The 14,479-nt window shown below is 42.7% G+C and overlaps 1 protein-coding gene across 1 annotated transcript in view; it reads right to left on the bottom strand.

Moving 5' to 3' along the window:
- Positions 1-5,056: 5,056 nt before the first annotated feature.
- polrmt (polymerase (RNA) mitochondrial (DNA directed)) overlaps positions 5,057-14,479 on the bottom strand; it is a 142,162-nt gene continuing 132,739 nt past the window's right edge. Inside the window, exon 21 of the mRNA XM_084309294.1 lies at positions 5,057-6,530. Coding sequence (XP_084165420.1) covers positions 6,481-6,530 — 50 coding nt within the window. The 3' untranslated portion in view covers positions 5,057-6,480. The remainder of the gene's footprint in view (positions 6,531-14,479) is intronic.

Raw genomic sequence — 14,479 nt, 5'->3', positions numbered from 1 at the left:
GGAACCTACTTCCAGTGACTGACACTAAGCTAGGCTAACGGTGCATGTCTTCCTACTCCTACTGCATGCACAGAGAAGAAAAAAGGTATCTTCTTGTCTAACTCAAGTTCAAGTTTCAAGTTTCTTTAATAGTTGTCATACAGAAGTACAGAATACTTTTATACAAAATGCTTCTTACTGTTACGCTCCAGAGACTGTGCTAGACAAGATAAGTATGAAATAAAATAGTATAGCATGTAATAGAAGTAAAAATAGAAGTCACAGTGTTCAGTATAGACATATGTACAATGTTCGATGCAGAATAGAAGTAACTGAGTTACCATACAATATACAATATACTATGCAATGTACTAATATACAATACTATATAGTGCAAAGCAGAAATGGGATGAGGTACAATTTAGGTACAATTTACAGTAAGGTGTACAAGTTGTAGTGCAAATCCTTTACCAATAAATATAAAGTGTGTTTAGGTAATCTAAAGTGTGGAGAGTGGGTGCTGCAGTGTGTTGTTTGTTTAAAGTGAGTGTGCGCGTGTGGATGTGTGTGCTGTGTGCATTTGATGGTTGTTGCATAGTGTTTATTGTTCGTTGAGCAGCCTGATGGCCTGGGGATAGAAGCTTCTTCTGAGTCTTTCTGTGCTCGCCATGAGACTCCGGTATCGCTTGCCTGACCGCAGCAGTTCAAAGAGGCAGTTGTTTGGGTGGCTGGAGTCCTTGATGATTCTCTTAGCCTTACCCCTGCACCGCTTGTTGTAAATGTTCTGGAGGGTGGGAAGCCCCCCTCCAATTGTGCGTTCGGCTGAACGTGCCACTCTCTGTAGTCTGCTACGGTCTTGTGCAGTGCTATTCCCAAACCAGGAGGTGATATTTCCAGTCAGGATGCTCTCTATTGTACATGAGTAGAAGTTCTTAAGGATCTTCTGACTGACTTGGAACTTCCTTAGGCGCCTGAGGAAGTAGAGGCGTTGTCGTGCCTTCTTCACAACACTGTCAATGTGTGTGGTCCATGTCAAGTCCTCGGAAATGTGGACTCCGAGGTACTTAAAACTGTTCACTCTCTCAACCGGTGCCCCGTCGATGCTGAGGGGGCTGTAGTCCCTGACCCCCGACCTCCTAAAGTCCACAATCATCTCCTTTGTTTTGCTGATGTTCAGGGAGAGTCTGTTCTCCTGGCACCATCCCGCCAGGACCTTGACCTCTTCCAGGTAGGCCCTCTCGTCGTTTGCAGAGATCAGGCCCACCACTACTGTGTCGTCAGCAAATTTGATGATTGTGTTGTTGCTCCGCTGAGCCACACAGTCATGTGTGTACAGGGAGTAGAGGAGGGGACTCAGAACACAGCCCTGTGGGGGGGCAGGTGGCGCACAGAGATTACGTTCGTCACCAACACCGGGAGACACTGGATTCGCCTGTTCGAATCCAGCTCCCGGCGTTGCTATCAGCTTGGCTGGCCTCTCACACTGATACAATTGGCTGTATCAGAGGGTGGGAAAGCTGAAGGGTGGGTCCTGGGCGTTGTGGACAGCGACCCCTACAGTTCGGTCGGGGCGCCTGCTCAGCCAGGGTTGGAACTAAGGAGAGATAGTGTGGCCTCCCACAGGCTACACTCTCCCCGGTGAGAACCTGCACGGCCAGGTTGGCCTGCCGGCAGGCTGCACATGCGTCGGAGGAAAGCATGTGACAGTCTCTGGTCTCCCGGACCAACAGTAGGGGAAATTATACAACGGCATGCAAATTTCTCGATTCTGATTGGCTGAAAGTCCATTTACACGTCTTTATTGGCAACAATCCACGGTCCTGGGCTCAGGACCCGCCCACAACCGAATCACATATCACTCCGCCGGCTCACTCCGGGAGAAAACAAGATCGCGGACAACAAATGGATATGTTGATAGCGCCATAACGACTAAATATGAAGCGATTCTGTCACTGCGAATGTGTTAGTCCTTTAAACAATGTTGGATGATGTAATTGATGGGTCTTGAGTCATTCTAGAACAAAAGAAGAATCGCGATTTGATTGATTGATTAATTTGCATTTTTTTTCAATTTCTTTTTCCTTCTCTCTGACCGTCAGCGCTAGCTCTAGTCTCCACCCACGGCCACACCCCCCCCCCCCCCCCCCCCACACACACACACTCCTGTCTGCAACGCGGGTCAGACAGAGAGAGCTGGGTGCTGCGCTGTTCTAAGTGAGCATGGCCTATTGAGTTGATTGATTGATTGATTGCTAATTTTATTACTGTACGCTTGGTTTCCAACTGGTTAAGTTTAGGCCCTCTACAGTAGGTTTAAAAAAATAAATAAAAAAATAGGACGAAGAAAACGTTTTTTTCCTATAGGGCAAAGAAAACTTTTTAATTTGTTTTACCTACTTTCTATAGAAGCATCTAAGAATGAAGTTCTATGGAAAGTAGGTCTGCATTCCCTTAACAATTGTGTGTATTGAGCCGTACTGTATTGTACCCATTCTACATCTGGTAATAAAATGTTCAATCAATCATTCCAATAATACACAGTTGGATGTGTTAGTTGGTTGGATGCACTTCAAGCTGCTTCCACATGAGGCAACTTCTCTCAATCATTCCAATAATACACAGTTGGATGTGTTAGTTGGTTGGATGCACTTCCGATCTGCTTCCACATGGAGGCAAATTGTCTTTTTTGTAGTTGTGGGAACTACTTTTTCTGGCGGATGGTTTTTTCAATAAATCTTCGATTAATGTGTGTTTATTGTATAGAAATAAGGTTGGATGAATGTGGCAGTTGTATAAAAGCTTTACACCACTTGCAGTCGTGATTTGTGAACAATAAACCATGCCTAGGGGGGTCTAACGACGTTCGGCTGCGCCTCGGGCCTAACGACCACCCCTAGGCATGGTTTATTGTTCACAAACCACTCCTGCGCGTGATGTAATGCTTAAGTACGCAACAACCAGGAAGGGTGGGATGGGAGAAAAATCGGGAAAAAGGAGGGGAAGAAAGATAATAAAAAAAAAAATAACACAGCCCCGTGGGGCCCCTATGTTGAGGGTGATGGATGAGGAGGTGCAGTTGCCTGCTCTCACCACCTGGGGTCTGCCCGTCAGGAAGTCCAAGACCCACTGGCAGAGGTCATAGTTCAAGCCCAGGTCCCTGAGCTTGGCTATGAGTTTGGAGGGGACTATGGTATTGAATGCTGAGCTGTAGTCGATGAATAGCATTCTCACATAGTTCCCCTGCCTCTTGTCCAGGTGTGATGCTGCTGTGTGCAGCACATGGGCTATGGCGTCCTCCGTGGACCTGTTGGGGCGGTATGCAAATTGCAGGGGGTACAGGTTGATGGGGAGGGAGGAACAGATGTAGCCCTTCACTAGCTTCTCAAAGCACTTCATGGCTATGGAGGTGAGAGCTACAGGGCGGTAGTCGTTGAGGCAAGTGGGCGTAGATTTTTTGGGTACAGGGATGATGGTGGACTTCTTCAAACAGGTGGGGATGACAGCCTGTTCTAAGGACAGGTTAAATATGTCAGTGAATACCGGGGCCAACTCCAGGGTAGATGGCAAATAAGCTAATTTCCCAAAATGTTGGAGTTTCCTTTACGCATTTTTGGTTGAAATAAAATTCAGCAATTTTTTTTAATGATTAATTGCGAATATTTTAATGTTGAGCTATAGATTGTGGATGAATAAGCACAGAAAGGTACACCATGCCAATGTTAATGCTTTATTTGTTTTAAACGAGACGATTTAGAAATGGGCAATGGGGAAATGCATTGGGTTGGACAGAGGGTGGAACACGAAAAACGGCAATGACGTAACCACTACACCTCCCTATAGAGACCAATTACAACCTACTCAAAATATCTATTACCGTACTTTTCGGACTATAAGCCGCGGCTTTTTCCCCCATTTTTCGACCCTGCGGCTTATATAACGGTGCGGCTTATATGTGGACCAAACCCGAAAATGTAAAAATCTTGCTTTTTTTACTGCATTGAAATGTTATTTATCTGTTCCCTTATTTGCTCAACTTAATACAACTTGTAAATGAGTTAATTCTTGTTATTTGTCCGACAGTATTGTGTCCCAATGCTGGTGGCAAAAGACTGCAAACGAGAAGCTGGGTGTGGTCTGTGCGGGTGCACTTAGCGAGGTGTTAACACACAAGAATAGCATATAACATAACCAATAACATATGGTAATTAAACATTAAAACACCTGCGGCTTATAGTCCAGTGCGGCTTATATATGTACACATCATTCAATTTAGCTGCTGCGGCTTATAGTCAGGTGCGGCTTATAGTGCGAAAAGTACGGTATTTACTAATTTATAATAAATTTTTACCTAAAGCTCAATATGGCCCAAAATGTGCTAAAGACGGGGACAATCTCTGGTAATGGCAAAAATCAATCATGGGTTGGTCCTTTAAAAGCATTTTGGTGGAATAAATTCTTTAACTAATAAGTAATAATAAGTACTGTACGCTTATTTCAATCAACAATGATATGGATATTAATAGGTTATGGCACGTTGTAAACAGGTTCAGCAGATCACCAGCAAATCCGTGTAGTATTGCCCCCTTGCTGGAAATTAATTCAAATAATATACTCTAAAAAAAGTGTATATTAAAATAAATATTCCAGAATGCAGGTACCTGGCCTGCTGTCAGCCTATGAGAAATGCCTCATACAAATGGGCCCTGTAGCTTGCGAGATTAGCTGCAGACACACACATGCACAAGCACAGAGACATAACCGATTACATGATGTCCCCAGGCTTCTGCCTAGTGGAGATAAGTAAATAACGGGCCGACCCATTCATTCTCTTTAAAACACACAAAGAATATGAACCAGAAGGCATTTAAAGAAATACAGTGTTTATTTTAGAACAATCATCAAGTGCTTAGTCACTCCAGAAAAGGAGGTAGGAATCATAATAATATCCTCACAATCCTATCAGAGTCCTGCCTCCTCCATCAGTACCTGAGTGACCTAATCCTCCATTGCTTTATTCTCTCTCTCTCTGAAAGTCCTCTTCCTCTCTTTGAAGGTCATCTTCCTCTCTCCCCCTCCTCACCATAAACCTCAACTTTCAGCACCGTCCCTCTCCCACCTCTCCCTCCTGGTACTAAGACCAACAGCCATCTCTCCTGGAGACTTGTGGGGGTAAATCCAGTCAGTAGAGAGTTTGAAATGTCAGAATGTGCATCCCGTTGGAGCGTGCCTTCCTCTCACCCTGTGAGCAATTGTGGATCGATGATCACTGGGGCATTAGCCGGGGGGGTTGACCTGGGGGGGGCCGGAGCCCTGCGGAGAGCCAGGACGTCTCAGCCTGACGCCGTCAGCTTGATTACAGGCAGTTATATTCACTGGGCAGAAACTTAAAGGGGAACTTTAACTTATTTGGAAAATGTATTTGATTTAGGGGGTACTAGAAACATGTTAGAAATAATTCAAGCTTAAAATACAGATTCGATAACGGGCACCATTTTCTGGAAGAGGAAACGCTTGTAAGCTAGGACAGGCATAACTTACATTTCTTAGTTTTCCTGTAGTCATGGATTTGGAGCTTACTCTCTGGAAAGCGTGAGTGGTGCAGACAGAGGGCTGCGTGGTTGAATTTTTCTTTGTGGTGGTGGTTTTCAAAAATGTCTCCATTTGCTTTTTGTTTACAAGCCAGATTTGGAAGTCATGCTCACCAGTGCTGTGTAGGGTTGAGTGAGAGTAGCAATGGTGATATTAGTCGCAGTATCCTAGGCTGCCCTACGTTACAAGCTTCTCATCTTCCAGAAAATGGTGCTCTGCCAATTATTGAATATGTATTTTAAGCTTAAATTTCTCTGTAATTTCGCGCTCCATTCATTTCCTTGTTGAGCTGGCTGGTGAGATTACTTTGACGACGCTCGCCTTAAAGCGGTTTGAAGCGCGCTCTTGATTAATGTGCACGAGTACAGAGTGAGCTTTTTCCCCAACATGTTGTATTACGCCCTGAACAATATATATTTTCAAAAAGAATGGCCTTTAGCCTTTTACTCAATGTTATGGAGCAGTGGACTCAACCATGACGGAGACTGGATCATGAAATACAGTATAAACAGACATGCACGCACACGCACGCACACGCACACGCACACACACACACACACACACATACACACACACACAAATACAGAAATGGGCATCTGTTATAACTCATCTCTCCAGAGCTGAAAAAGCTTAACGCTCCCATCGTCCCTGGATGACTATCCCACTCTCCCTCGCCCACCAATCCAGCCAGGCAGGGAGTCCATCCATCAGGCAGGGGTAATAGTATGTGAATAATCCTGGTAGCTGCAGTGGGTCCAGTCCAGGCTGGATCAATGTGATGATGTCTGATGGAGACTAGGCAGGGGGGGAGACACCTAGGCCCCCCCCACACACACAGCCCCCCGGCAGCCTCGCCACTGAACACTGTCAATACCATTCCTCTCCCTCCATCGCCTCACATCGAGGATCTTCTCAGCTGAAAAAATACGTGGAGTCCTTCACCTGCTGGAGATCAAAATCACCTGGAGGAGAGGGAGGGAAGAGAAGAGAGGAGCTTCAGGTCAGTGAGAACTGGAAGCAATTTACCTGTAATGTAGCCTGTAAGATATAGGCTACAGTACATACTGATTAACTGAGGAACTAGGACAGGGTAGCAACGCTAAGATGTCCTATTTGACCACTACTTGGCACAACCCGAAAAAGAATGCATGGTAAAAGAAAATGATAATAATTATTTGGGATGCACAGATTTTTTTTTACGTTTTTGCTGATACGATAACCAATATTAACATTTCTGTTATCACTGATAACCAATATTACCAATGTTGATATGATCTGTATAAATAACATTTCTAATAATACATATTTTTTTTTACTATTTTTTTTACATACTGAAACAACGTTAGCCCACAATTCTGTGCTGCGTCATTGTCACATGCAAGTAACGCACAGCAGTAGCTAGACAGAGAAATAATCATCAGTTGTTCACATCTGCCCAGTAAAAAAGAAATAAAAAAACACTATCACCATATGTTTGCCGATATATATCTGCCCAGTTTTGCTCATCAAACTGATACCGATATATGAAATGAAAAGGCTCACAGCTTCACGGCCATTGTGTTCGCCCGTCACAATGTAGCCCTGTCTCTCTGTTTGGACCCTCGAAATATTTGCAATAATTTCTGGAAAGTCTAATTGTTCCACAAGGGAGCTGTCTCGGCCCACTATTATTCTCACTATACTTGCTGCCACTTGAAAGATAAATGATGCTGAATAATATGGGGAAAACGTACTCCTTGGATTAAACCTGCAGTCTTGGTGTTATCATACTCAGATCTGAGCTTTAAATCCCACATTAACAAAGTGACAAACACATCATTCTTCCACCTTAGAAACATAGCTCAAATACAACCATTTATAAATCAAAAGAATGCTGAAAAACTGATGCCTTTATTTCAAGCCAACCTAATTATTACTGTAATGCACTCTTTCAGCGTCAGCTCATTCAAAACTCTGCAGCTAGGCTATTTAATTTTTTTTTTAATTATATTTTCCCCCCTTCTTTTTCCGTTTTTCTCCCATCCCAATGTTAGTCGTTATGCCAATTCCCAATCCCCTTCCTGGTCGTTGCGCACTCTACCCCCTACCGTCGGTCTGGGAGGGCGGAGACTATCACATGCTTCCTCCGACACATGTGTAGCCAGCCCACCGCTTCTTTTCACCTGGCAGTGAAGATTCTCACTAGGAGAGTGTAACGTTTACAACGACCAGGACCCACCCACGCCGGCTTCCCACCCGCTAACACTGCCAATTGTGTTAGTATGGACGGTCGGCCAAGCCGGAGGCACCACAGCCGGATTCGATCCCACTGGCTCTGTGGTGGTAGACAGACGCTTAGTCCGCTGCGCTACCCGGCCGCACCTTGCAGCTAGGCTATTAACTAGAACCACTAGAGCACAACAGTGTTAGCTACTCTGCATTGGCCTCCAGTAACATTTAGAATTGATTTTAAGGTCCTCCTCCTTATATACAAAGCCCTAAATCGAACAAGACCACCAGAAAGCTACATTTACTATTCTCTTGTCAACTTCTCTTATCTACTACTGGCTTATTGAAGGTTTCCAGCAACAGCCAAAATAAAATCGTGGGATGCAGCCTTTGCCAATTACGCACCAAATCTATGGAACATTTTACCTTATTGACATTAGAGAGGCTAGCTCACAATGGGCCTCATTCACCTACTCTCTTATTATTTTTCTTATATTCGTTCTTAACCGTCTGTTAAGAGTAAAAATAAGAAAAGCCACCGCCGCATTCATCAACCCGTTCTTAACGTCCAAATCCGTTCTTACCCAGGTGTGTTGAATGATGAATCCCACTCATTCTTAAACTGAAATGCGCGTTCATGCTCAAATCATTTGCATACAGACACAACCAGCCTGCTCCTTATAAGGCGAATGAGGCGTGTTCAAAATATGGTCTGCATGAGTTGATCCCCGTATTCAACAGGTAGCGCTGGAGCGTTTTGCGACTAATCAAAATTAGATCAGATTCAAATGTATTGTCATCATACAGCACCTATAGCTATATAGTGGAATAGACTGTATTAATATTCCATATTTATACCGCCTAGTTGCGCGCTTCTGGCCACCTCCCGCAGTGTGCACGCTAGGGCTGGGCAATTCTTGCTCAAATGTGAATCACGATTTTTCTCTCTAAGAATTGAGATCTTTCTTAACACTTTGAGTGCCACGTCACAAGTATTCTCGGGTATTTATTTTTTTATTAGCGATCTGAAATCATATTGCATCACGCGAGCCTACCGTTGGAGATCCAGGGACCGCCGGCGCTCAGATGTGAAAAAAGCGCCCCCTATCGTCTCCCAGATGGTAAATCACCCTTTTAGAATGGACTCAATGAAAGTGAATGGGAGAACGGATTTCTGACTCCACATTTTACTTCTCACTGATGCAGCCGGGGTCTACCAGAGTTCATTCTGGAGCCTCTGAGCCGCGCGGATCATGTGTTATACTGTACACACAATGGATCAATACATTTATCGATTTTTTCGAATGGCGATCGGAAATTGGAATAAACCATTTGGTTACCATCTGACCTCAGGTAAGGAATCTATGTTATCAGTATTAGGATAAGTGTTTATATGATATGTGATATGCCTGTTTTGACTGTAAAAGCCATGAGGAAATAAGAGCAGCGATTATCAGCGCACGGCACGAGCGTGCGTTCGCACACATATACTATCGATCATCTAGCGTTTATTTGAAAACGATTCATAAATAGGCCGACAAATGACAACGTTCTGGAATATTCCAGTAAAAGGCGATTATCATAGGCATGGGTTGTTTTTCCCCGGAAAACGGGTGATTTTCAAAATTTACATTTACATTTACATTTAGTCATTTAGCTGACGCTTTTATCCAAAGCGACTTACAAGTTCTGTACGACAAGCCATCAGGAAGGGCACAACTCTATCAGCTGAGTAACAATGTTTGTCAAAATGCTATCAAACGGAAATGAAGCGATAAAAATACAATCTGCCTTGCCAATGTTGACTGGAAAATTAGTCTTTGATAAGCGACGGGCAGATTAGACACATAGCCATAATTTAAAACATAGATTAGGCGATATTAATGTTAACATTGGCCGTGGATGGTGGCATTCAACGGGGTAAAAAGGAAAACACGGCCCGGCACTGAAAGTGTTAAACAGACAACATAACATATCAAAGTGCTTGACTTAAACATAACATATATGAAAGTGCTTGACTTAAACTTAAAAGTCTCTTGTAACATACAAAATAACTCAAGTCAGAATCGTCATCATTTAAAAAAGTTAAGTAAAAAGTAAAAAAAAAAAAAAATTTATAAATAAATCGTCATAATTTAGAAATGAGATTGCATTGCTATGAATTGAGATCGCGATTTTATTTCAATTAATCACCCAGCCCTAGTGTACACACACACACACACACACACACACACACACACACACACACACACACACACACACACACACACAGTAACTGTATACACTACGTGCAAAATGAATCGTTCCAGCAAATTAGGCTTTGTCAAGATTGAACGACTGTGCGCTTGTCAAGAGCCAATCACACAGTAGGTTGGGAAATACTGGTTAAGCAGCCACTCATCTGGCTCTGCAAATAGATCTAGAGCAGGGGTCAGCAACCTTTACTATCAACTAAAAGTAGTAAAACTACTATTTACTATTTTCCCCCCCTCCCACAAAATAAAATTCCTCTGGAGCCGCAAAACCAATTTACCCTTAAGATGAAGATAACACAGTGTATAACATTTTATATATAGTTATCCCCAAGCATACCCCACATTTAGCATAAAACGCCTGACAATTGCATACCCAAAGTAATTTGCGATTTTTTATACTTTATACTTATAGAACACAGTTTGTTGCATTAATGGAATTATAAAGCAACAAAAAGAAAATGTTTGACGTTTTATTGCTGTTTTTACCTGTTATAACAAAGGAAAACCTCAAACTCTTATGAAGAGGAGAAAAAATACTGGTGTCTGTAGACCGACTTTGAAATAAAACCCTGAACTATTCAGGTATATTTGAGTCCTTCCCTTAATTTGTGGAACATTTATAAAATAAAAAGTAGTTCACTTTGAAAAAAGACTACCATGTGTAGACCTACTTTGAAATAAAACACAGAAGGAGAAAAAACACTGGCATCTGTAGACCTACTTTGAAATAAAACCCTGAACTATTCAGGTATATTTGAGTCTTTCCCTTATTTGTGGAACATTTATAAAATAAAAAGTAGTCCACTTTGAAAAAAGACTACCATGTGTAGACCTACTTTGAAATAAAACACAGAAGAGGAGAAAAAACACTGGCATCTGTAGACCTACTTTGAAATAAAACCCTGAACTATTCAGGTATATTTGAGTCCTTCCCTTATTTGTGGAACATTTATCAAATAAAAAGTAGTCCACTTTGAAAAAAGACTACCATGTGTACCATGTGTACTTTGAAATAAAACCCTGAACTATGCAGCTCTATTTGAGTCCTTCCCTTATTTGTGGAAAATCTATCAAATAAAAAGTAAATTCTTTGTTGTTCGCAAATTTCTCACCACATATCAGGCATACAGGTAAGCCTGCATCGTTAGTTGTGAAAGCAAATTAATCTGTCCACGCTGAATTAAACCCTCTATTTTCCTCAGACTTTCCTTTTTTTGGATTTATCCATGTCTGGGGGGTCGGCAACTCAAGATTAGCCACTTGCAGACGGCAGGGAGAGGCACGGGGTGTGACGTACTGTATATTTTAGTTGATGAAATATTTTAGTTTACTAAATATTTTAGTTGATGAAATATTTTTTCATTTCAGTGTCACAGTATGACATCGATATCCAAAATAAGAGATTATTTATTTTTTTGGTCAGGGAGCCCTGATCTAGAGTCTGAATATCTCTGCATAAAAGCCTGGCTGGCGGTGAGCATAGTACAGTGTGTGGGAACCACTGATCTAGACGCGTTGCAGTTGCAGTAGTCGAGGCGGGAGATGACTGTTGATTGGACGAGGAGTTGGGTGGCTTCTTTTGTCAGGAAGAGAACGTTATTTCTGACGTTGCTCAGGAGGAATCTGCAGGTTCTGGTTGTCGCTGCGATGTGAGCAGAGAAGTTCAACTGGTCGTCGAGGACAACACCAAGGTTCTTGGCGGTCGGGGACGCGGTCACAGTCAGACTCTCTCTCTTGTGTGCATGCACGCACATACACGCCCTTTCTCTCTCTCTAATCCATTCTGAGGCAACAGACACTGCGCGCGACGCGGGTCAAAGTCAATTGTTTATTTATTTATTTTTACTGTTTGCATACGTCTACAGTCTACACCAAATCACTGGGTAACATTATCACGTCTCATGCCTTCTCGTATCATTGCTACGCCGATGATACTCAACTCTTCCTCTCCTTTCCTCCCTCAGATATCCATGTCTCTGAGTGGATCTCCGCCTGGATGATGACCAACTACCTCAAACTGAACCTAAGCAAAACAGAACTGCTTCACCTGCCGGCCAACCCCTCCTCGCTGACCGACCTTTCCATCACAGTGGAACATTTAGCTGTAGCCTCGTCCCCGACCGCCAAGAACCTTGGTGTAGTCCTTGACGACCGGCTGAACTTCTCCGCTCACATCGCCGCAACGACCATAACCTGCAGGTCCCTCCTAAGCAATGTCAGAAGGATCCACCCCTTCCTGACAAAAGAAGCCACCCAACTCCTTGTCCAATTAACAGTCATTACTCGCCTCGACTACTGCAATGCACTGGTCGCTGGTCTACCAATGTTACCCCGCTTCTTAGGGACCTGCACTGGCTCCCCATCGCCACACAAATCCGCTTCAAGGTCCTTGACCTGGCATATCACGCGGCGAAGGGAATGGCTCCCGCCTACCTCCGGTCAATGGTCTCCAACTACACACCCTCAAGACCCCTCTGCTCTACATCCATAGGCCTTCCTATCTGAGCTCCGGGAGGGTCTCGGTCCTCGCTCCACAATGGTGGAACGAACTTCCCACCACAGTTAAGACAGCCGACAATTATTTCGCCGTCGACTTAAAACACACTTTTTCAATCAATAGACATTTTATCAGGCTTTTCTTTATTCCAAATACACTGACCTCTTACTGTCTTATACTATCATCAGTGTTGGGAAAGTTCACTTTCTACATGAACTAGTTCAGTTCACAGTTCACAAATTTTACAATGAACTAGTTCAGTTCATAGTTCAAAATTCAAAATTTTGAACTAAAGTTCATGGTTTCAAAAATGAACTAATTTATAGTTTATAGTTCTTTTTTCAATACGTTGCTGCAAGCTATTATTTTTCAAATGTATTGCCACAAGCCATAATAGAACCACAGAATACTGGCATTTCCATAACGCTTTGCTGCCGCCCATTCAGTCCACACTAGTAGCAGCTGCAGCTTTCATCTCTACAGTATATTTTCAAAAACATGAGGAAAAACGTCCTGCTTGAATGGTCTTTATTAAGTATAATAATCTAAATATACTTAAAGTACCAAAAGTGAAAGTAGTCATTGTGCAAACATATAAACATGTGCCGACATAACTCTGTACTAACACAACACGAGGTAGGAACCAGGCTGAGGTAGGTTGTACCTCAAAGTTCAATATTCAAAGTGCAAAACATTTACTGACTTTAACTAAAACTCTTTTAAAGGCTCATACGCTGACGCTGTAGAGTCTGACTCTGAGCGAGTGCAGAGCCTTCTGAAAGCGCGAGTGCTGCTGCTCTACTACAAGACTCCCCGAAGCTCCACCCAGAGCAGTTGCCAGATTGTGTGGTTTTCAGCATTATTTTGAAGCCTGTTTACGGTGTGTTTTAACTGGGTTTTCGGCTGAAATGCATATGAAATCTGGCACACGTTTGAACGCCGTTATAATATAGTGCTGAGAATGAACGCACTTTTGAACACCGTTATACAGCGCTGAGAATGAACGCGTTCTCAATTACGTTCATTTAGGGGGGAAAACATCCGCTCAGTTCACGTTCGCCCAAAATACGAACGCGTTCACGAATGATCGTTCATTGAACAAGTTCAGGTACATCACTGACTATCATGCACTCTTCCTACTATACAATATGTCTTTACTACTATGCACTCAACACTGCAACACCCAAGTTTCAGCACTGTTTGATGATCATTGTTACTCAGCTGAAAGAGTTGTAACCATCCGTGTCATACAGTTTGGTTCTTATCAATCAATATTTGTATTGTTATTGTCTGCATTGCTTTTACCCCTTTTCTCTGCATTGCTTTTATTTGATTTATGTTATGCTCATTTTACTGCTGTAAAGCACTTTGGGCTGCAACTCTTGTATGAAAGGTGCTATACAAATAACCTTTATTATTATTATGTAATTTCGTAATTATTATTTACCTTCACATGTATGCCATTTCATGAAATGTTCTATCTGATAAATACACTCAAGATGTACAGAAGCACAAACTGCCTCCACCTATACAGTATCTTGGTGTTCAGTGTCGTGGGATCTGAGCTGTGGTAATGCTCGGCACAGCACTGTGTTATGGGATGGCCTGCTCAGCGTTGCATGTTATTGGTTGACCCCCCCCCCCCCCCAACAAATAAACCAGGAAGTGGTCAGAAAAAAGAGGAAGCTCACAAATAACTCCCCCTTTTCAGTTTTTACTCACAGTTCTTTTGTTACCTGCAGGTTTGTCAAATGTTTTTATTTATTATTATTTATCATTATTATAAAAAATATATATATTTTTTTTTTTTACATTTTCTGTTTTGTTCCACCTTCAGTGTCCTTGTCTGTTTCCATTTCTGTCCCACAGCCATAGTGGAAGTGGCTACTCTGTATAGTGCAAGGGGACAGCATTACTCAATGACAAATTTCATTAGGACTACTACCACTTA

Source organism: Notolepis coatsorum (assembly GCF_963971535.1).
Source record: "Notolepis coatsorum genome assembly, chromosome: 2".
NCBI lineage: Eukaryota > Metazoa > Chordata > Actinopteri > Aulopiformes > Paralepididae > Notolepis > Notolepis coatsorum.
The sequence above is the reverse complement of the archived record's forward strand: the minus strand, read 5'-3'. Positions and strand labels throughout refer to the sequence as shown.